At 40.0% G+C, this 22,457-nt stretch overlaps 1 protein-coding gene across 1 annotated transcript in view; it reads right to left on the bottom strand.

The window, feature by feature from the left end:
* Nucleotides 1-7,431: 7,431 nt before the first annotated feature.
* Nucleotides 7,432-22,457, bottom strand: part of kcp (kielin cysteine rich BMP regulator) — a gene marked incomplete at both ends in the record, with an annotated part of 49,634 nt that continues 34,608 nt past the window's right edge. Inside the window, 20 exons of the mRNA XM_083894278.1 lie at nucleotides 7,432-7,652; nucleotides 8,634-8,934; nucleotides 11,276-11,440; nucleotides 11,527-11,628; nucleotides 11,783-11,894; nucleotides 12,293-12,465; nucleotides 13,126-13,268; nucleotides 13,440-13,542; nucleotides 13,635-13,720; nucleotides 13,819-13,918; nucleotides 16,119-16,201; nucleotides 16,595-16,715; nucleotides 16,801-16,883; nucleotides 18,043-18,216; nucleotides 18,294-18,387; nucleotides 18,481-18,563; nucleotides 19,694-19,958; nucleotides 20,083-20,262; nucleotides 22,010-22,183; nucleotides 22,277-22,359. Coding sequence (XP_083750404.1) covers nucleotides 7,432-7,652; nucleotides 8,634-8,934; nucleotides 11,276-11,440; nucleotides 11,527-11,628; nucleotides 11,783-11,894; nucleotides 12,293-12,465; nucleotides 13,126-13,268; nucleotides 13,440-13,542; nucleotides 13,635-13,720; nucleotides 13,819-13,918; nucleotides 16,119-16,201; nucleotides 16,595-16,715; nucleotides 16,801-16,883; nucleotides 18,043-18,216; nucleotides 18,294-18,387; nucleotides 18,481-18,563; nucleotides 19,694-19,958; nucleotides 20,083-20,262; nucleotides 22,010-22,183; nucleotides 22,277-22,359 — 2,846 coding nt within the window. The remainder of the gene's footprint in view (nucleotides 7,653-8,633; nucleotides 8,935-11,275; nucleotides 11,441-11,526; nucleotides 11,629-11,782; nucleotides 11,895-12,292; nucleotides 12,466-13,125; nucleotides 13,269-13,439; nucleotides 13,543-13,634; nucleotides 13,721-13,818; nucleotides 13,919-16,118; nucleotides 16,202-16,594; nucleotides 16,716-16,800; nucleotides 16,884-18,042; nucleotides 18,217-18,293; nucleotides 18,388-18,480; nucleotides 18,564-19,693; nucleotides 19,959-20,082; nucleotides 20,263-22,009; nucleotides 22,184-22,276; nucleotides 22,360-22,457) is intronic.

The following is a 22,457-nucleotide window of genomic DNA, read 5'->3' as shown; positions in this document are numbered from 1 at the left end:
TGTGGAGGCATCGGGGAATATTGTACAAACATATCATCTTTATAACCATTATGTAACTCAAACAACAAACAAGGCAATCAGAGATGGCAGACTTCACCACATACACACAACAAGCCTCTGTTGGTCATATTGGCAAGAGCCTTGTGCAACTGCAAAGTGCTCAGGTTTCAAAGGTTCCCTGTGTAAAACTTAAGTTAAATAATTTTAGATAAAGATGGGGTAAGGGAATATTTAGCTGCAACATGCATTTTCACCATTACATGTTGCTAAATTTTACATATTGTAGCTTTAAGCAAAATAATCTGCTACCAGGCAACATACAGATAACGTTGTACAACTGAAAGGGTTTTTATAATGGAAGCAAAAATTAATTAAACCGTGGAATAAAGAATGACCAAACAATAAGCACAAAATTAAAAGATTTTTCACAAAGTACAGGTATATATATATATATATATATATATATATATGCATATATATATATATATATATACTGTATATATGTACATATATATATAAGTGAGGAATCAATATGTAACTACCTATTTTATGTAGATATTTTCATTTTTGTAAATTTGTATTGAATTAAAATCTATGAACATATGAAATGGGGGTAGCATTTAATAAGTACAGATTTTCTCCTGTGCCTTTTCTGACATGAAATATGATTAACACTGAAAATTGTTTGTTTCATACTGCTTAAATAAGTCATTCATATATGTAGTACCTGCTGTGTTGATACTGATATCAAGTCTTCATTTGGCTCATCATCATCTTCACCATATAGCCACAGAGCAGCCTGCTCTGCTCCACCTGGACCGGCGACACGTGGCCTGAACAGAAACAGAGTATGCAAAACTGAATAACATCAGACCTCATCACTGCATGTGTATTTATCTACAGTGTTTACTGCAGTGCTTGCTGCATCACCATGTCTCCCAGGACTGCCTCGCTGCCAGCAGAGCACAGTAGGACACTTTTTCTCTCTGAGCTCGGAGAGTTGCCAACCTAATGCGTAGACACACCACTTTCAGGCTCTCCCTGTCTAACCTGTGACGTAAAAGATTATTTCATTATTTTATGTCAGGGCAATGGACAGAGAAGGTTCATGGATGTTTAGGAGGACATGAGGACAGTTGGTGCAACAGAAGAGGACACAAGGGAGAGGACAGTTGATTCATTGTGGTGAAAGAAGAATCTTTTATTTCAGGGCCTGTTGAGTGCTTGCATTTACTGATCTACAGATGATGTAGAAGAAAAAAAAGTGTGTGTGAAATATTTACCTCTCTCCCAGCTCTGTCAGTTTGTCCCTCTCTTGTTGATGAGATGTGTGTGTCTCATACAGGAGTGACGCAGCAGAGCACCACTGCTCCCTGAACTCAGCACAGCTTCGAAAAGATGCATTCAAATAGACCCTACAGGAAGAGAATATTTAGTTGTGCCTTTTCTATATTATATTGCAGGGGTTTGAAAGTTACAGCTGTAGTGTGTAATTGTGTGATTTGTTGTTGTTGTCGATTTGTGAGAGTATGATAGTGCGTGTGACTATAGTAGTGTTTGTGAGAGAGTATGATAGTAAGTGTGTGTGACTATATTAGTGTTTGTGATTGTGAGAGAGTATGATAGTAAGTGTGTGACTATAGTAGTGTTTGTGAGAGAGTATGATAGTGTGTGTGACTATAGTACTGTTTATGAGAGAGTATGATAGTAAGTGTGTGACTATAGTACTGTTTGTGAGACAGTATGATCGTGTGTGTGACTATAGTACTGTTTGTGAGTGAGTATGATAGTAAGTGTGCGTAAGACTGAATTATTTCTCAAATGGCCTCTCATATTAATCATTTCCTGTACTAATAATCCATACTGCGTGAACTTATGTTTATATCTAAAAGTAACACACTACATTTTTCCATTGGAACAACACAGGTTGGTATGAAATTAAAATGTTTCAATCCAACACGTTCTTTTCTTTTTCATTTTAATTAGTTTGGTGCTCAAGAAAATTTGCTGTAATTATTATTTTTCTGTACATTTTATTAATTGGTGCATTTGTGTTACCTGTACATCCTAAATGCTCCTGGCAGCTCAGCCAAACGGAGCATGTCACCTGACTCCAGTGCCTCCTCTGCAAGGTCCTCCAGCTCCTCCTCCTCTCTGTGTTGTTCCCATGACAGCAAACTATCCCAGACACTCTCAGCTTTGGAATTTTAAACAGGAAGCAGAGAAAAACAGCATCTTAACTGGGCTTTGTGTGACAAAGCGTCTTAACACTGTGTTTTATTGTGTGGAAAGTTTGATTTACGTTAACTCCCCTTACTGTGATGCTCCTGAAGCATTTCTGTGTAAAGCAAGTGGGTCACGACGTCATACTTCACGTCTACCAAGAGGAAGGCATCTGACAGGGAAACACAGCCCCACGCGTGACCTTTGACTTTGAAGCTTTGACTCCACCAAGGTGATGGCAGTATACTGTGCACACCCTCAGACGCCAATCTAAGCACAAACACACATTTAAACACATTCATATGTATTTTTATTATTGCTAGCACCCCTGCAACCTTCATGTGGAGGATTAAACGGTAGAAGATGAGTGATGAGTTCAGATAACGGTAAAGACAGTGAATACATGCATACCTATGATGCTACATTAGCCATAATATGTCAGCAAATATAGGTGCAGTTAGCGCAGATTCACTAAAACAATTTTGAGGATGCTGAACCATGAATAATGCAAGTTTTCTTATGAACTACAGGTCCCACAAAAATGATGATTAGCACCATAGAGTCTTAAAGTCACCGCAGCATAAATAGAAAACACACAAAGGAATGCATATGAATTCTAAATGAAACATGAAATATGAAACAAGTGTGAAATAATTATTGTCAGATTTCTAACTTTTATCTTCATTGTGTTTGGGGTAGATACTACTTGATAATAATTTGTATTATAGTGTATGCATTCCATTTCTTATTATTTAATTACTTTTACATTTTCTTGTGTTTATCATGTATGCTGTAAGTGTATATAAGGTATAACCTGAGCAAAGTAAACAAACAAATATATATATATATACTGTATGTATATATATATATACATATATATGTATGTATGTATATATGTATATATATATATATATATATATAGTACTGTTTGTGAGAGAGTATGATAGTAAGTGTGTGTGACTATATTAGTATTTGTGAGAGAGTATGATAGTAAGTGTGCGAAAGACTGAATTATTTCTCAAATGGCCTCTCATATTAATCACTTCCTGTACTAATAATCCGTACTGCGTGAACTTATGTTTATATCTAAAAGTAACACATTACAACAACACAGGTTGGTATGAAATTAAAATGAAATATATATATGTATATATATATTTGTATGTATATATGTGTATATATATATATATATAAACTTCCGTAGCTAAGAAATAAAATTATCCTTAATTATTAGCTAATTTAATGCAAAGATGCAATCCAAGGTGCTTTACACAGTGCAATAAATTGGTCTAATAAACAAAAACGATAATAATAAAATCATTTTCACTCACCTGATCCAGCAGTGCCTGGCTACTCTCTTAAGCCTCTTCACGCTCCTCACCCTCTCACACTTCTCATTTCCCTCCAATAGTTTCTCTGTCTGTGTGTGAAATGAGAAAAAAAAAGCAATAAATAATAATGAAAAAGATAAATCTGACACACACGCACGCACACACACACACACACACACACACACACACACACACACACACACACACACACACACACACACACACACACACACACACACACACACACACACACACACACACACTTGTGCAGTGTGAGTGTTTTACATGATGAGGATCAGGAACAGGCGTTTCCATCACAAATATGTTGTTGACGTTCCCTGCATTTAACAGCTGCAGGTCCCAGAACAGCTGAAGAGAACACAGAGAAAATCATCACACATCATAATTGTCACGCATAATAATATTATGGTTGCATTTTTTTTTTTTACCTTTTCCTTCTTTTCTCTCGCCCTCTCCATTTCTAAGAGCACATCAAAGACGTTTTCACCAACACAGGAGCTGCAGTTGTCTCGTGCAAACTGAAACAGCCACACATACAGATGCATACAGGAAAGAGTCGTATACTAGGGACACTGTAACTGTACAAGTATTATGAACACAATTTAACATGTATTAACCACTGTTAATCTTTAGTTATGCCACAGATATTAAACATTTGTTTCCCAGTTTACAATAATGAACATTAGTAACGGTAAACTCTGCCTAGGTAATAATTTATTGTGGTTAAGACATGATTATTTAGTGCTATAAGGTGTCACTTAACTTTACACACTCATTATTAACCTTTCCTTTAAGTGAAACTTCATTTATGTGCGTATCATAGCACAAAATAATCATTGCTTAACTCTGTTATGCATTACTTAAGCATAATGTACCTTTATTAATTATCATTGAGTCGCTTAATGTGTAAAACATTCATCCCTTAAATATGACTTCATAAATGTATCGGAGTACAGATGGAAAAAAAACATTACTAGAGTGTAAGCATTTATTAACCATTATTACTCTTTATTAATCGTCCTTTTGACCCTTATTGTAAAGTGGGAAACAAATGTTTACATGTAACAGCCCATAAATTATCATTACTTAAGAATACTCTTAAGAAATCCTTACCTCTTATAAAGGGCAATAAGCGTATCTCTGTTAAAACTACAGTATTTGAATGCAGGATTAGACACTCTTAGAGACTAAATATCATTCAGATTATGGATTAAAGGTTTAAATTTGATATGGTTCAGTTCCATGAAACAAGTTCAGCACAAATGTGTTGTTAACAGCTTCATTGTTTAATTGGACTGACATTAGTATTGGCAGATTTGTGTCATTGTGTCACATGTCAAGTTTGTGACATTGGTATAAGAAATAGTGGTATCATGCCATCCCTATGTAACACAAAGGCCACTGTTTATGTTTGATAAAATGACTCGGATGAATCAGTCGATACAGGGACAGAAAGTCTGAAAACCTGACCTGCTTCATAGCTGCATGTGCTTCATCCATGTTGGCGGGAACATGAAACACTTTGCTGTAGAGGAGACACACGTCGTCAGGGGAAAACTCTTGGCCCAAAGATATTCCCAGAGACTGGTACAAACCAGCCACGCATTCCTGAAATGGAGACACGAGGACTTTCACTGCAAGTGAACAAAGAGGAGAAGTGTTTTCTCACAACATGAAAAACATCTTACCTGCTCCATGTCTGCAACAAATGATGCAGCTGATCACTATGGCTGCAACAGTCTCTGGATCAGCTTACCAAGCAACAAAAGTGACAGTGTATCTGCCACAGGTAGACAGAGGGGAGGGAAATGTGATACGTGACCATGTGACCCAGTACACTAGTGTGAAAGTTGGTGGATCACAGCCCATGAATTGTTAATATCACCTTTTTTCCAAGTCTCTAAATCACATGTGTCAAACTCAAGGCCTGGGGGCATGTGGCCCTGCGAGTGATTAAAGGTGTATTATGTAATAAATCTAAAGCAACTGGCTCTAAAATCCTCCTAATATGTCACAGAGATTCAAGAATAATATTGTTGGAGCCATTTAGATGTTTTGTTTAGAATAATCTTAAAGTAACTATATTTTGTGTTATGGTGGAAATTATTGTTTATTATTGCTTTTATTATTATTATTGGAAATTAAGTGATTTAAATTTAAAGTGTATTATGAATCTAATTTAAAGTCGGGATTAATACCTATGTATTTTGGTGATTAATACCTGTCTCACCTGTGAAAAGGCGTGTCCAGATGACGCTCCAGGGGAGAGAATTCCTTTACAAGAAACGCTACAGAGCTAATAGTTTTCTGACCGCATGAACACACTCAAACTTACTTAATCGCCCTTTTGTTGGTCGCATATAGCAACGTGATGTGGATTGTTTGTTTTTTTTCTATTTCCATGAAAAGTCAACTGGAGATTATTATTCAATAAATATAAAGCAACCAGCTGCTGAGCAACCACGGGTTGACAGTTACGTCAAAAAACGAAACCTAAAAAACCTCTGTATTTTGAATTTGAATGTAGTAACCGTTTTTGGCCTCATTCTTACATATGGCACCTTTAATTGGTTTTAAAAATCTGTGTTAAAATGCTGGTCTATGCTGCTTTAAGGCGTGCGCTGCCCATAAACTACATTTCCCACAATGCACTTCGATTGCGTTACCCGCAAAGTGACGGCATCACTATCCCGGACCAGGTTACATCTATAATGCATCATATTTGCAACTTGAATAAGTAATAAATACAGAAAGTTATTTAGCAATATGTTACGGAGTAGTTACCTTTATTTGACATTATATTTGGTTACATTTAGTTACATTTATTCTGATGCCCTGCTCTAATGTCATGTAACCAGGTAGTTGGCACAACTTAGTCTATGAGTTTATGAGTTCATGAATCATTCATTCATTCTTATTATTCTACTTAAAGGTGCATTATGTAATTTATTTATCTCCACTGGTGCCAAGTGCTTGCTCATTGTGTGAATTGTTGGGTTTATCTGATCTCTATAATATTGGAAAGGTTTTTGCCTTACTATGGACAGTGCCTTGAGATAATGCATGTTGTGATACGTCACTATACAAATAAAAAATTTAATTGTTTTGTAGCATGGAGATTGCATGTTCTCCCATGGCTTCCTCCCACAATCCAAAAACAGGCAATATGGGGATGAGGTGAATTGGTCACTGTAAATTGTCTGTGGCCCTATGTTACGCTGAGATTGGGGCCATCGCCCCCTGTGACCCCTGTGACATAAACAGAATGTGTTACCATGATTTTTTTACTTGAATCGAAAAATAAAAAGGGTATAATTGTGAAACCTTTGTTTATTTATAAAACTGAGAGCAGAGAGAAGAAAAATACCTGAGATCACGTGGTTTATCTTGTATACAGTCAATGCCACACAGGCTGAAATAAACCTGTACAGTAAACATATATGAGCTCTGTTTTTTGGACGTAAACAAAACTGTTCAATGAGCTAGTGTTTCATAAATGTGTTAATTAGCATGTGACATTAACTCTCATGTGATATAAATATTCAGTGTACAGATTCATGTATAAAAAGTGTATATAAACTTTAAAAATGCAGTATTACACGTCAGTTAATCCACAGGTCATGGAGTTCACCAGTGGATCTTTTTTCATCATTTCACACAGTACAAATCTATGATGCATAAGTGGGATTGTAGAGTATTAGAGGGTGACAGTGCATGTGTGTGTGTGTGTGTGTGTGTGTGTGTGTGTGTGTGTGTGTGTGTGTGTGTGTGTGTGTGTGTGTGTGTGTGTGTGTGTGTGTGTGTGTGTGTGGGCATATCCATGTAGCATATATCCTGAAAGTGAGCAGTCCGAGCCTTATGTGTGGTTGCCATGGATGATCTTGGGACACTTTTCGGGCTGTATACAGTAGTTGTTGTGCAGAACCAAACCAGCAGGACACTGGCAGCCTGGAACACAGGGTTTGAAGCAGTGGCTCTCTATCACCCCCAGAGGGACGTCAACATTAAAGCAGGTTACGGGACATGGGGGCCCACACTCGTCAAACACAAAGCCCCTCTCCAATGGACAGCCCACAGCTGTGGAAGACAGCCACAGAGAGATGGTAGTCAGCAGGAGTTAGCAGGTTTCCCTCCACACAAACAAGAAAAACAATCACGGTGCAGGTGCAGGTGCTCACAGGTATGAGATTACATTTTAAGGTTTGATAGATTACAATATAATAAGATGCACAAAAAAAGTATCCATATCCATTGTTTAAAATGAAGGACAGTCACTACAGAGGAAAGAAGAACATTCATATTTGAAAAACAATGATAAGAACAAATGTTAACAAGGCAATCAGAGATGGCAGACTTCACCCCACTCACGCAAAACAGGCCTAAATGCTAAATATAAATTTAAATCTAAATGTTAAATCTAAGGGTTCTGAACAAGTTTTTTGTTATTTTAGGTAGTTGTTATCACCATAGTGTGTTTTAAGTTTATTTCCCTCGCTAGGGTGGTTTTAACTTGTTATTTGATTGTATAAACACAGCCTAACCTCCTCAAGCTTTTATTTTGGTACTTCCGGTTACCGGCAGTGTGAATTTGCATATTAGCTAAATATTTAGTTTCAAACGAAATATTTAGATTTAACATTTAGATTTAATGTATATTTAGCATTTAGATTTAACATTTAACATTTAGATTGAATATTCAACATTTACATTTAAATTTTCAGACGAGAAGTAAATACCACAAAATTCACAAATATTGCTAAATTTGGTCAAAACTAACATTAAAAAAATTCACATGATTTCTGTCTATGTTTTTTGCTAAATGTGGCAAAAAGTTTCTCTTTATTTTAGCATGCGCAACTTTACAATCGAATCAAAGCTTTCGTAAATCAGGCCTTTAGTAGTTTAAAACATATAAAATGACTGAGTCTCTGACTCCAAGCTGCAGTATTTGTATCAGAAAAAGAAGTGATGTTAAGTCAAGTTATTCCCAACCCCAACAGAAGTATATTAAAGATTGGGACACCATGGACAGGCCTGTGAAGAGTGTGTTTGTCTCACCACACAGTGATGGGCTCCTCCACTTCAGCACAACTCCAGCCTCTCTGCACTGACTGGCGTAAGCCTCCAGTGCGTCACACAGACACTCGTCACTGTTGGCCCCGCAGGCGCAGAGATCGTACACGCAGGCTGCGTACCAAGGTTCTGGAGGCACCACGCGATGACATGGCTTGAACACGGTAGACTTCAAGACCTTGCAGCGAGCGTTAGCCCCCTTCTTTGCCTGGTAACCTGCGTCCTTGCAGGGGTCAACGTCCTCCCCAGGTCGACAGGACGAGAGGGAGTGGCTGCCATTTGTGACCTAAAACGACAAATGGTATTTTGATGTATCTCCTTGTGTATCTCATACTGCAGAACAACCTCGCTCTAGTGGTACTTGGACAAGCAGCACAAATACTTGCTTTATAGATCTCTGGTCACACAAGCAAGGTAACGCCATTTTGGCAGGGATGATGCTGTTCACATACATAGACATACAGTATATAACCAGCAGCATATGCCAGGCAAAAAATATGAATAGGAATCGAAAATAATTGATAAAAAATGTTTTTTAAATAAACGAGCTACATGTTATGCAGTCCATGATGACCGTGTGTGATCTGCATTCAAATGTTGGTTAAAAATGTTCTCTCTCACTTGTTTACAGTGAGTGCCTTTGGGGCGCACACATCTTTACCATAGACTCTCATTAGAAGTGGTGCTTGTGCACTGGAACTCCCTCCAATACAAAAGACAGGAAAACTCTGGGGCACAACATGGAGTCTTCTCCACAGCAGTTGAGACACGTGACGACTAAAAGTCCATCATGTCTTTATAAACTTTTGTGAACGTCAAACTACTTTGAAACTAGAGCTGCAGCTAACAATTCAATTCATAGTCATTCATAAATCTGTCAAGTATTTTCCCGATTAATCAAGCAATTATTTGTGCCATAAAATGTCAGAAAAATATTGATCAGTGTTTGTCAAACTTGGAAATTATGTTCTCAAACGTCTTGTTTTGTCCACGAACAAAAATGATTCCGTTTGAATGATTTCTTTGTTATATGGAGCAAAGAAACCAGAAAATATTCACATTTAAGAAGCTAAAACAATCAGAAATCTTGTTTTGATTTTAGTTTTACCAATGAAAAAAACCCTCAAATCGATAAATAGATCATCAAAATAGTTTAGGATTAATTTAGTAATATAAAGAATTGACACAGGTGCAAGTGCGGCCGAGATTCATTTTATTTTGGTCATCTATTTCACATCATTTTATATTGTGAACTCCCCCAAATAGTTTTCTATTGTAAAAAGGTTCCATTATTTTTGTTTCCCTGGGGAGTAATTTGGCGTTGCACCTGTGTGTCCAGCTTCATTGAGCACTGACGCTCTGAGCTGGAGGGTTGTGTTGGCATCTTCTCGCTTTGATTTTTTTGATAAGCTTTTTGTTTGTGTTTGTTGTCGTTTTTAAACAGTTTTGTTATAATGCACACTGCTTAGTGCAGCAGCAGCAGCAGCAGGAGAACCTGCTCCTTGGCAGCGCCTGATATATGTAGTAGCTATAGTATAGTTCATTGAAGTTTATAGTATAGTAAAGCGTAGAATAGTATTGTATAGTACAGAATAGTATTGTATAGTACTGTACTATAGTGGTTAGCACTCTTGCCTTTGCAGCAAGAAGACCCGTGTTCCTGGGTTCAAGCCCCGTTTGGAACAACTTCTGAACAAGGGCCTTTCTGCAAGGAGTTTGCATGTTCTCCCCGTGTGTGCGTGGGTTTTCTCCGGGTTCTCCGGGTTCTCCGACTTCCTCCCACAGTCCAAAAACATGCGATATGGGGATTAGGTGAATTGGTCACTCTAAATTGACCGTAGGTGTGAGTGTGTGAGTGAATGGTTGTGTGTCTCTATATGTGGCCCTGTGATGGACTGGCGAACTGTCCAGGGCATTCAAGATCGCCCAATGTCTGCTGAGATAGGCACAGCACCCCCCGTGACCCTCTGGTTGGAGGATGAAGCGGTAGATAATGGATGGATGGATAGTACAGAATAGTATTGTATAGTTCATTGAAGTGTATAGTATAGCATAGAATAGTATTGTATAGTATAGTATAGTACAGAATATTATAGTATAGTTCATTGAAGTGTATAGTATAGCATAGAATAGTATTGTATAGTACAGAATAGTATAGTATATTTCATTGAAGTGTATAGTATAGTAAAGCATAGAATAGTATTGTATAGTACAGAATATTATAGTATAGTTCATTGAAGTGTATAGTATAGTACAGAATAGTATTGTATAGTACAGAATAGTATAGTATAGTTCATTGAGGTGTATTGTATAGTATAGAATAGTATTGTATAGTACATAATATTATAGTATAGTTCATTGAAGTGTATAGTATAGAATAGTATTGTATAGTACAGAATAGTATTGTATAGTACAGAATATTATAGTATAGTTCATTGAAGTGTATAGTATAGTATAGAATAGTATTGTATAGTACAGAATATTATAGAATAGTATAGTATAGTTCATTGAAGTGTATAGTATAGTATAGAATATTATAGTATAGTACAGAATATTATAGTATAGTTCATTGAGCTGTGACTTGTGTGTTTCATTCAGCCTCTCTATGTTGAGTGACCATGTTTTACCCTCCAGCTGTTGCCAAAGTCAGACTCTGACAGGCCGATGCGTCCACTGGGCATCCGGAGGTCGTCCTGGTGGTAGTTGTTGAAGTTTCCACAGAGACCACAGGTGTGGCCCTTGTAGGAGCCCGGTACACTCACCTCCAGGTGTGAGCGACCATTCCACTGCACCTGGAGGTGAATCAGAGAGAGTGGATTCAAATGAAATAATCATTCAAAAAAAAGAGGCATGAGAAAAAGACTCTGAGATTCTGCACCTTCAGGCCAATGTTAGTGTTGAGTAGGATGGTGTTGCTCTGTCGTTCAATATAGATGTATGGTTCTCTGAGGTACGGCAAACTCACAGCGTCATCATTGACCTACAGTTACAATGAACATTCAGTTTCATTCAAAAGAACAGTTAATCGTGGAAGAAATAAATATACATGGTTTGTGGATGTAAAGGAGCAGCAGCTTTTAGGATGCAATAGACATTAGGATTGAAGGACAATCACAATAATATTCAACACAAACCTTCACGATCCAGTCCTGAAGCAGCTGCACAGCAACGTCTCCAATAAACACAGTGACCTCTTTTGTCCAGGAGACGCCTTTACGTCCACGATCATCGTTAGTCACATGAACACTGGACAGAACAGAGAGGAGACGCTGAGCTTCACTGTTTTTCACATGTTACTTAACGTTCAAGATGAAATCTACCATCATTTTCTTCTGTGATTATCCCTTTAATGGATAGTTAATAGTAATAGTAAGGCTTAATTGTTTACCGCATACAGTAAAAGCATAAAAACATTTGTTTAGTACATTAGTTCTCAATTTTTTGCTCCTCTGTTTTCATCAGGTTACTCTGGCCTCTAGTGCACCAGAGGAAAACACCTCTGTGATTTGTTTCCTCTTTAGGCGTCGATGCCAGATGTGTCCGCAGAGCAAAATCAAACCACTGCAGACTGGCCTGGGTCAACCCAGGCTATAGTTGTGGCCTTCTGCTAACACTTACTGAAGTAACTATAGCGACCCTCTCACCTGAAGTCTCCATCCTCACAGTCTTGTGCCAGGACGTATGTGCATGCTCCCTGGAAGTGCAGCATGCGGCCGTCGAAGGTGCGATAATGAGGGTCACCGAAGGCAATGCAGGAGGCTGGACGAGGAAGGCAGTGAGGACAACACAGACCTGGGACAACTGCTGGCATCTCATCCTGAGAGTGCACACACGCACACACACGCGCACACACACACACACGCGCGCACGCACACGCACACACACACACTGAGTAGCTGTGATGGAGCCAGGGGCCTCAGTGGAAGCAAAATAAATGTCAGCAGTAACAGAATGAGCTGTGAGGAAGCAGCTGCAGTACAAACACTACAGTAATGATCTTTAAAGTCCCTCTACAGACTGAAGAGTTTCAACAGTCATTCATCATGGGAACATCTCAGCCAGTGTTTAACCACTGACAACAGTGTGTGTGTGTGTGTGTGTGTTCTTGTACTTTCAGCATACTGAGGACCAGTGAGGGTTTTCAAACAACAAAGTGAGGTCATTTCTACGAAGTGAGGACATTTTGGACGGTCCTCACTTAGTTTTCATTGAAATCACTTCCTTAGGTTGTAAACATGCTATACTCCTCAAGTTTTCCAGTCCTGGTGTTTCACAGTTTTTGCTCTGGGGCTCCACCTGCAGACATTTTATGGTACTGCACCCAGTAGTTCTATAAAGATGTCATTCATGAAGTAGATATTTGTAATTGTGTTGATTTATAAAATGGAAATTCTCACTTTGTCAGCACTTTTACCCGTGTGTGTGTGTGTGTGTATGTGTGTGGGGGTGTGTGTGCATGTGCGTGTGTGTTACTGACTGTTGAGCAGGTGAGGGGAGGGCAGCGTTCACTGTGACAGTGCACATCTCCAGACACACATGTACAGCCGGTGCACTCATCCACCTCCCACTGTTCGTTACTGTGATACACTGTTCCCTGGTGCAGACACGACTCCCCGGAGTCTGCAGCACGCACACGCACACGCACACACACACACACACACACACACACACACACACACACACACACACACACACACACACACACACACACACACACACACACACACACATTGAGGTTGTAAGGCAGAAGTCACAGCAGTTATTGACGTCACTGTTTTCTGGCAGAGATACCTTTGCATTCAGGGCAGCATTTCCCAGGAATCTTCACTAGTTTTTGGCCGTCCAGACAAACTGCAGGTAAACACTCCTCAATGCTGCATTCAATGTGACCCAACTAAGGATGTAATATAGAGAAAGAGGACATAATTGCTTTATAGGCAGATGCTGTTAGTTATGGTATATCATCAGGGGAATTATTCCACTCACATTACAGGAACAAGTAACACAGTTGTCATCGCTGTCTGTCCAGCTGCTGCCGTTTTCCACTCTGCTCTGTCCCTCAATCACGCAATCTGTATAATAACAGAAGAAAAACCATAAGCTAATGATGAACTGATGTTTCAGGGAATTAAAATGTACGACCCTAGGGAACAGAGAGGTTCGGCCTCACCTTTACACACAGGACAGCATGAGTCTGGAGGCATGGCCTGCTCATTGAGAGGACAAGAAAGCGGGAGGCACATTTGGTGCAGACAGGTCCAGGTAAGGTCCTACAATCAGAGACACCGCATCACTGCACTGCACACGATCACGCAATCACATACAGTGGTATGCAAAGTGGTTTGAGCACCCCTGTACATTTTCATGATTTTCCTTTATAAATCATTGGTTGTTTGGATAAGAAATTTCAGTTAAATATAACAAATACAGTGATATTTGAGAAGTGAAATAAAGTTTATATGATTTACAGAAAGTGAGCAAGAATTATTTAAACAAAATTAGGCATGTGCATACATTTAGGCACCCTTGTAATTTTATTGATTTCAATACCTTTAGCACTAATTATTGGAACTCAAAATTGATTTGGTAACCTCAGTGACCCTTGACCTCCATACACAGGTGAATCCAATCATGATAAAGGGTATTTAAGGAGGTCAATTGTAAGTGTTTCTCCTCTTTGCATCTTCTCTGAAGAGTGGCAACATGGGAGCCTCAAAACAACTCTCAAATGACCTGAAAACAATGATTGTTCAACATCATGGTTTAGGGGAAGGATACAGAAAGCTATCTCAGAGATTTAAGCTCTCAGTTTCAACTGTGAGGAACATTGTGAGGAATTGGAAGACCACAGGCACAGTTCTAGAAGTGGTGAGAACAGTCACAGTCAACCCACAGACCAGCTCCAAAGACCTACAACATCATGTTGCTGCATATGGTGTCACTGTGCATCGTTCAACTATTCAGCGCACTTTACACCAGGAGATGATGTATGGAAGAGTAATGCAGAAAAACCCTTTTCTCTGCACCCACCACAAACAGAGTCGCTTGAGGTATGCTAAAGCACATTTGGACAAGCCAGCTTCATTTTGAAATAAGGTGCTGTGGACTGATGACACTAAAATAGAGTTATTTGGGCAACACTAGGGGTGTTATGCATGGTGGAAAAAGAACACAGCATTCCAAGAAAAACACTTGCTACCTACAGTAAAATGTGGTGGTGGTTCCATCATGCTGTGGGGCTGAGTGGCCAGTGCAGGGACTGGGAATCTTGTTAAAGTTGAGGGTTGCATGGATTTTTGTATGTGGTTTCCATGATGGCCCCATGCATGTTTGCTAACCATGTTACTGAGGGACTTGCTTAATATGCCCACTTCAAGCCCACGCCCACATAGTTTCCACTTCGTACCAAGATAGACTGGACGATAGACATGTGTGAGACTTGAGAGCCCTGTTATCTGAAATCTGTTATCCGGAGTGTACAACAGAAACCCTGAGACCAGAGCCTCGGTGTCGGACACGGTGGTGTGTTGTAAGTCCACTTGGAGCCGAAATCTGCAGCTAACAGCTGAGCGGCTAACAGCTGAGCGGCTAACAGCTGGTAGCCGCGGCACTGGCTACATTTGATTGGCAAGATTTTGTCGTCAGCCATAGCCAACGTAATGTTTTTATTTAAAATAGTCACGTTATAGAAATGTCGGCTGAAGACGTCCCTCGGGGACAGAAATAGATTGAGCACATAATAAAAAAAGAATAAAATATATATATAACAATTTATCCAAAAACTACTAACTTACTCAAGTATTTGTAACGAAGTAAATGATTTTAGTTTCTTAATTATCAATATCAAGGGGGGCATACCGGAAGCGGCGGGCTAACTTATTTTCATACATTATACACTGGTATGTAGTACATTTATTTTTGGTAAGTAAAGCTATAACAACTGGTTGTTTGGTAGAAGGAGAAGTACTGTAGACTAATTATTTTAACTGAGTGTGTGAATGCATATTGTTGAAAACTTTTAACCTGCCTAAATAAAGATCAGCAGAGGTCCCCATCACCCACAGTCGGCTTTAAAGATAGATAGATAGATAGATAGATAGATAGATAGATAGATAGATAGATAGATAGATAGATAGATAGATAGATAGATAGATAGATAGATAGATAGATAGATAGATAGATAGATAGATAGATAGATAGATAGATAGATAGACGACCGTCCAACCGACGACAGACAGATAGATTGATAGATCGATTACTGATGTTTTTATCTTTTTATTTAACTGTATGCCTGGTTTGCTCATATGCCTATAGCAAGGTGGGGCCCAAACACATCATACAAAACAAGTCCTGATTGTATGAATAAAAGCGAAATGCATCAAAGTGTGATTTGCAGAGAAATAAATAGGAAAACATTTGATTAAACCGAAGTTAAAGCAGTAAGTAATAAAAGGCCTCAGTTAATCTGACCTGACAGTGGCAGGTGAAACAGGGATCGTCAGTGGCCAACACCTCGTTTCCAATCAGAGCAGCAGTGCAGTTACTGAGGGGCTCTAAACACAAATAAAACACATTTATACAATATATATATAAATATATATATATATGTAAAACACATGAATAACATATGAGGTCACATACAAATAGACCAACAGTACAAGGCAGACTCTCACCGGCCACTTTATTAGGTTCTCAGTTACTTTTGCCCTTCTCATTTTAAACCAGGTTAAGAGTGAAAATCCCAGCAGATCTGAAATACTCTGAAATACTCAGACCATGTTCAAAGTGAATGACATCTTTAGCAGCTTGTATTGGCCATGTCTACATGCCTAAATGCACTGAGATTCTGCCTTGTGATCAAATACTTGTGCTAAAAAGAAGTTTTACTGGTGTACTGCTGTGATTGTATAGTTCATTGTTTTATGTAAATGCACTTCCATACTGACGTGCACAGACGGGACAGCAGGAATCAGGTCCAGAGAAGAAGATGTTGCTTTTAGGGCAGTCAACCAGACTGGGACACTGCTTTCTTAAACATCTCAGGTGTTGTTCTCCATCTGGCATCACCTGAGGTACAACAGCATTCAAATAAAACATTCAAATCTAGCATTTACTAAACACAAATTTGAAAGTTCTACAAGTCATTTCATACCTCACAGGTGCAGATCTGACAGGGGTCGTCTGCTGGATGAAAACTGTCTCCTGGGCCGTAAACCCGGCCCTCAAATACACAGTCTATTCAAAAATATCTTGTAAGATTATACATGTATAAAAACTGTGTCGTTGTTTGGTCATTGTTAGGAGAAAGAACAGCAAAGTTACAGCGCTCAACCCACACAGCAAGTTAATTAAAGACGCGGAAGTGCTCCAATAAATAAAGGTCTGCTGAAGAATTAGTGACATCTAATGGTGAGAGATTAGGGCCTGGCAATAATTCAAAAACATTATACACTATATTATATATAATCGAATTTTCTTGGAGGTTCAGGCTGTGTTGATGTCATGTTAATGCACTGTACACATAATTAATATGAAGATTTTGAAAAATACGAATGCATTTAAAAATATTTCAGGGTTTTTCTGTCAATACAAATGTAACAAAATCCCTAAACTGGGTATTTAGTCATTTAAAATTTGACATGCATGACTTTGAAAAATGCCAAGGAGAAGACAGACCAGTAGCTCTGGCGTTTATAAAAACGGGGAGGAGTCTGGGACATCAAGCCTTGTGCTGATTAAACATGCGAGTGATGAAAGAGTGTACCAGTGATGCAAGAGGAGACTGAAAAGCCAATGGCAAAATTTGAATGCAGTAGCTGGTGTTTGACCAGAGAGGCAGTAGATTTTTAGCACATGTATCATTTCAATACGGGGACTGCTGTAAAAACATGGCATTTTTCCAATATACAGTTCTAGCACGGCTTGGCTTGGCTCGACTCAACTGTTTTCTTGATTTTCCATTTTTGGTACCTGCTCTGGTGAAGTTCCGAGCGAGCTGAGCCGAGTCATGAGTCTGACATGCGACTCAAGAATTAAACAGAACAATGCCGAACTGTCGATCAGTTAAAACATATGTAAAATCCTAAAAATATGCATTAATCTCCAACATTTAGCAAAGGCATTTCTAAAATCTCAGTATTTCAGTATACTCAGGTGTATTTAGCGACAGCGATTGTGAGTCGAATCGCAATCTATTCAGCCATATTTCAGCTCAAATCCACACACTTATGTGTACTATTCAATCTTTGGCCAATAAACACACCTTTAAAAATGGTAGAAACAATACAATCTGTTCAAAGCAGATTTGATTAATTACAATGTGTCAGGATAGTGAATATTGCACACACAAAAGTTAAACATTCAGCTAACGTGGGTTCTATTGTCATCTGCCTACCAGCACACACAGGGCAGCACTCGCCGGGCACACTGATGAAGTTGATACAGGGAGACAGACAGTGCACCTCAGAGCACGTGGTCACACCGTCCACACACATGCATGTCATACAGGGGGTGGAGTCTGCAAACCAACTGCTGCCCTCTGTGTGCTCCTCTCCTCCATACATACAACCTGACAAAAAATAAATACAAATCAGTCACTGGTGTAAAACTCTTCTTTGGAAAGTACGACGGTATTGATGTGATCACCTCGACAGCGAGGACAGCAGGCTCCATGATCAGTCACCTGATGCATACATGGTAACTTGGGACACCGAGGAGCCGAACACTGCACCTCCCCGGCCTGCAGGACTCACACACACATGATCACTCAAACACAAAGGAGAAAGTAAATACTCTGTGAGGAAAAGACTGAGATTTAAAGCTGAAGTCTGACCTGGCAGGTGCAGGTCGTGCAGTGATTTGAGGTCATGGTCCAGGTCTGTCCATCAGAAAACTCCTGTCCATCTAGGGTGCACGCTGAGACCAAAGATAAAGAAACAATAAAGCGATTTCATTCATTCTATTATAGATGGATAAAATAAATGAAAAAATAAATGAAAAGCAATGAATGTTATTTATATTAAAGCTCACATAGAGTGGTCCTGTTGCACATATATGTGAGTTATGGAGGTCTACTTAGATACATTAACTTGTTTTTATGGTCAAAAACCTCCTAGTTGCTGTAAATGAGCTGATATAAATCTCTCCTCACTGACGCTGTCCTCAGCCGGGATATTTCAGACATAAATCTCACACCTAGAAGACAGAGTGTGTTGTGATTGGCCAGCCAGCGCAGAGCCTTCCAGACTGTCTTGTGATTGGCCAATACTCGGAAGTGACATATTCAGCACACCCGCTCTCAGAAGCGCAGCTCCCCCCTCTGGAACGGTGGATGCACTGCGACTCATTATCAAAACATTGTTTTAACAAAGTTTAAAAATAGCTTCTTCACGACTCCCCGCCGCAGTCCCTTTTATGACTTTGACCCGGAGTCAGACCCAGAGTCAGAAGACATTGTCGCTCGTGAAACACCTCCACAACGGACGTTATTCTTCTTCTGCGGTTCAACCAGATGTGCCGACAGTGTCTTCTGACTCTGGGTCTGACTCCGGGTCAAAGTCATAAAAGGGTCTGCGTGGGGAGTCGTGACGAAGCTATTTTTAAACACTGTTAAAACAATGTTTTGATAATGAGTAGCAGTGCATCCAAGGTTCCAGAGGGGGGAGCTGTGCTTCTGAGAGCGGGTGTGCTGAATATGTCACGTTCGGGTACTGGTCAATCACAAGACAGTTGGGAAGCCTCTACGCTGGCTGGCCAATCACAACACACTCTGTCTTCTAGGGTTGAGATTTATGTCTGAAATATCGCGGCTGGGGAACAGCGTCAGAAAAGAGGATTTCTATCGGCTCGTTTACAGCAACTAGGAGGTTTTTGACCATAAAAACAAGTTAAGGTATGTAAGTAGACCTCCATAACTAACATATATGTGCAACAGGACCACTCTATGTGACCTTTAATATATATAATATTTATTATATAAAAAAGAAAAATTATTAGTTGCCTTCCTAAACACATTACACAAATGTTTGAAACAGTTGTGTACATACCTGTGCACTCGGGGCAGCACTGTCCTGGCTTGGTAATGGGTCGAGCACAGTTTGTTGGTGGACAGACAAGAGGCACACATGTGACGGTGCCTCTGACACATGTGCAGCGCTGGCAGGAGTTAGAGGAGGGTGTGAAGGTGTGACTGTGAGCATGGATGATGCCCTCGTACAGACAGGAGTCACAGACTGGGCAGCAGGATTCTGATGGGACAGGATGGGAGCATCGGACCGGACAAGTTCTCCTCTGACAGTTCACCACCTCGTTCTGATCAGAGGAGGACAAAGAATCAACCAAACTGTGTGTGTGTGTGTGTGTGTGTGTGTGTGTGTGTTTTGAACATTCAGTCATGTGTCTGATTCGTGAGTTAAAGGTGAAATGTCAGACTGACCAGGCAGGAGCACGAGGAGCACGGATCAGAGGCAGAAGAGAAGGTGGAGCCTGAATGATGCTCCTCCCCCTGGTGCAGACAGATACCTGTGCAGACGGGACAGCACTCGCCTGGCGAGGTCACTGGACGCGAGCAGGCAAGGCTCGGACAAGACACATGTGCACACACCACACCGCCATTCTGCACACAGAGACACACACATTCCCACACTGAATACTTTACTGAAGATGAATCAGTGACAGAGACTTTTCAGTAATGTTTCACACCAACTATGGATTAAGAACTTTGTAAAGTACCTGAGAATTTGGAAATTTTAGTAGTATCTCAGTTTCTAAAGAAGTTAGACACTGTGTACCATTGTGCTTTATTAATCCCACACATCCGTGTACTCTGTATGCTAGAGCTAAATGTCCATCCTGTATGTAAGCAGGCTCTGGCATTGGTTGAGTTTAACACAGAAAACTATTCTCGACCTGGTTTCTCCTTATCTGTCTATATATATGTGTAGAAAACAAAATGAACATGGCCTTCAATCACGTTATTAAACACATAATGGTTGCAGAAGTGAGAAAAAAGTGATCTGAAACCCCTCAGTGGGATTAGTTTAAGTATTTTTAAAGGATAGAGAGGGAAACGTCCTTGCCATGATCGTTTTTAGACACTGTACAGATGTATGCATTACTGAACGGGCCCAGGGGCCAAGGCTACTCCAACCCAGTGTTCAAGACCGGTACCACGTGTGCAGAGACATCATGGTCACAAGTTGGATAAAAGTGTCTGCTAAATGACATGTAAAGTAATGTAGGATATTATTTATCCTATATTTTAATGGGGCCCTGAAGCCACATAACAGTGGTAATATTATGTGATATACCTTAAAGCTCACATAGAGTGGTCCTGTTGCACATATATGTTAGTTATGGAGGTCTACTTACATATATTAACTTTCAGAATCAACTCTCACACCAATAGGAAGACAGAGTGTGTTGTGATTGGCTCTCAGAAGCACAGCTCCCCCCTCTGGAACGGTGGATGCACTGCTACTCATTATCAAAACATTGTTTTAACAGTGTTTAAAAATAGCTTCGTCACGACTCCCCGCCGCAGTCCCTTTTATGACTTTGACCCGGAGTCAGACCCAGAGTCAGAAGACACTGTCGCTCGTGAAACACCTCCACAATGGAAGTTATTCTTCTTCTCTGGTTCAATGTACGCAAACAGATGTACCCGGACTAGTGCCCGGACCAGGAGAATCTGCTGTTCAGGAGAACCAGTGTTTACGTAACCGGACCGGGTTTTTTCAGAGATCTCGCTGAGCCCGAGATTACAATAAAACACAGCGTTCTCAACAGTGGCTGAACTGTTTGTTTAGAACCTTCAGGGCTTCTTAAACAAGGTAATGACGCAGATACACACCAAAAAACAGCGTTAATTGGAACTTCCGGTCAAGGTCCGCTTTAATCCTTTTCCTTTTCCCTTCTGACTAGTCCCGTCCATGTCCACTGCTCATAATCTATCCCAGACTGGATTTACATCATAATAGGTTTTGTACTTGATCCTGTATTCCATCACGGTTAGAGTGACCAGTTTACCTAATCTCCAAATCTGCATGTTTTTGGACTGTGGGAGGAAGCCGAAGAACCCAGACAAAACCCACACGGGGAGAACATACAAACTCCATGCAGAAAGGCCCTTGTTCCAACCGGGGCTCAAACCACTAAATACTAAACCAACCATGTGCCTTCTTGACCAGATCACTCTAAAAAACAAAAAAGATTTTACCTGGTTAAATCCTTTCATGTGAACGCCACCATAGTTCCTCGACATGCGAAACAGAGGAGTCTGTTGCATTCTGCAGTCTTACCGTGAGATGGCACTACTTCTTACTCACTGGACCTTTACTACCGTGTGCATGTGTCATTCGTACCAGACAGGAGCAGAACTGACAGTGATCTGTCGGGTGAGGGAATCGCTCTCCGTTAAAACAGTCTCGTCCGTTAAAGCTGCATCCATCACACTCTCCACACCCACAGCCATCCAGAGCTGGGTGAGAACAGGACACAGCTGGACAACGCCTTGGCACACACACCACCTCACCTCTCTATGACACAGACAGACAAAAATAAATGAAAACATATGATGTACAGATGCCGTGATGGTGCAGTAAACTTAAGGTTTGAAAGATCTCACTCACTGAGCAGGTGCAGTCCTGACATCCTTTCTCTCCTCTTGGAAGAACCTGTCCTTCAATATACGTTACACCTTGGAAGTGACAACCTGAATAAAACATGAATATTTTCAGTGAAATAAGTTTGCATTCCTATTTTCTTTGTTACAGCTTGATCCCGTAATAACTTCAGTGTGTATTATTATTA

The sequence above is a fragment of the Microchirus variegatus genome (assembly GCF_963457635.1).
Source record: "Microchirus variegatus genome assembly, chromosome: 8".
NCBI classification, from domain to species: domain Eukaryota; kingdom Metazoa; phylum Chordata; class Actinopteri; order Pleuronectiformes; family Soleidae; genus Microchirus; species Microchirus variegatus.
This window is presented reverse-complemented; position numbering and strand designations above follow the sequence as displayed.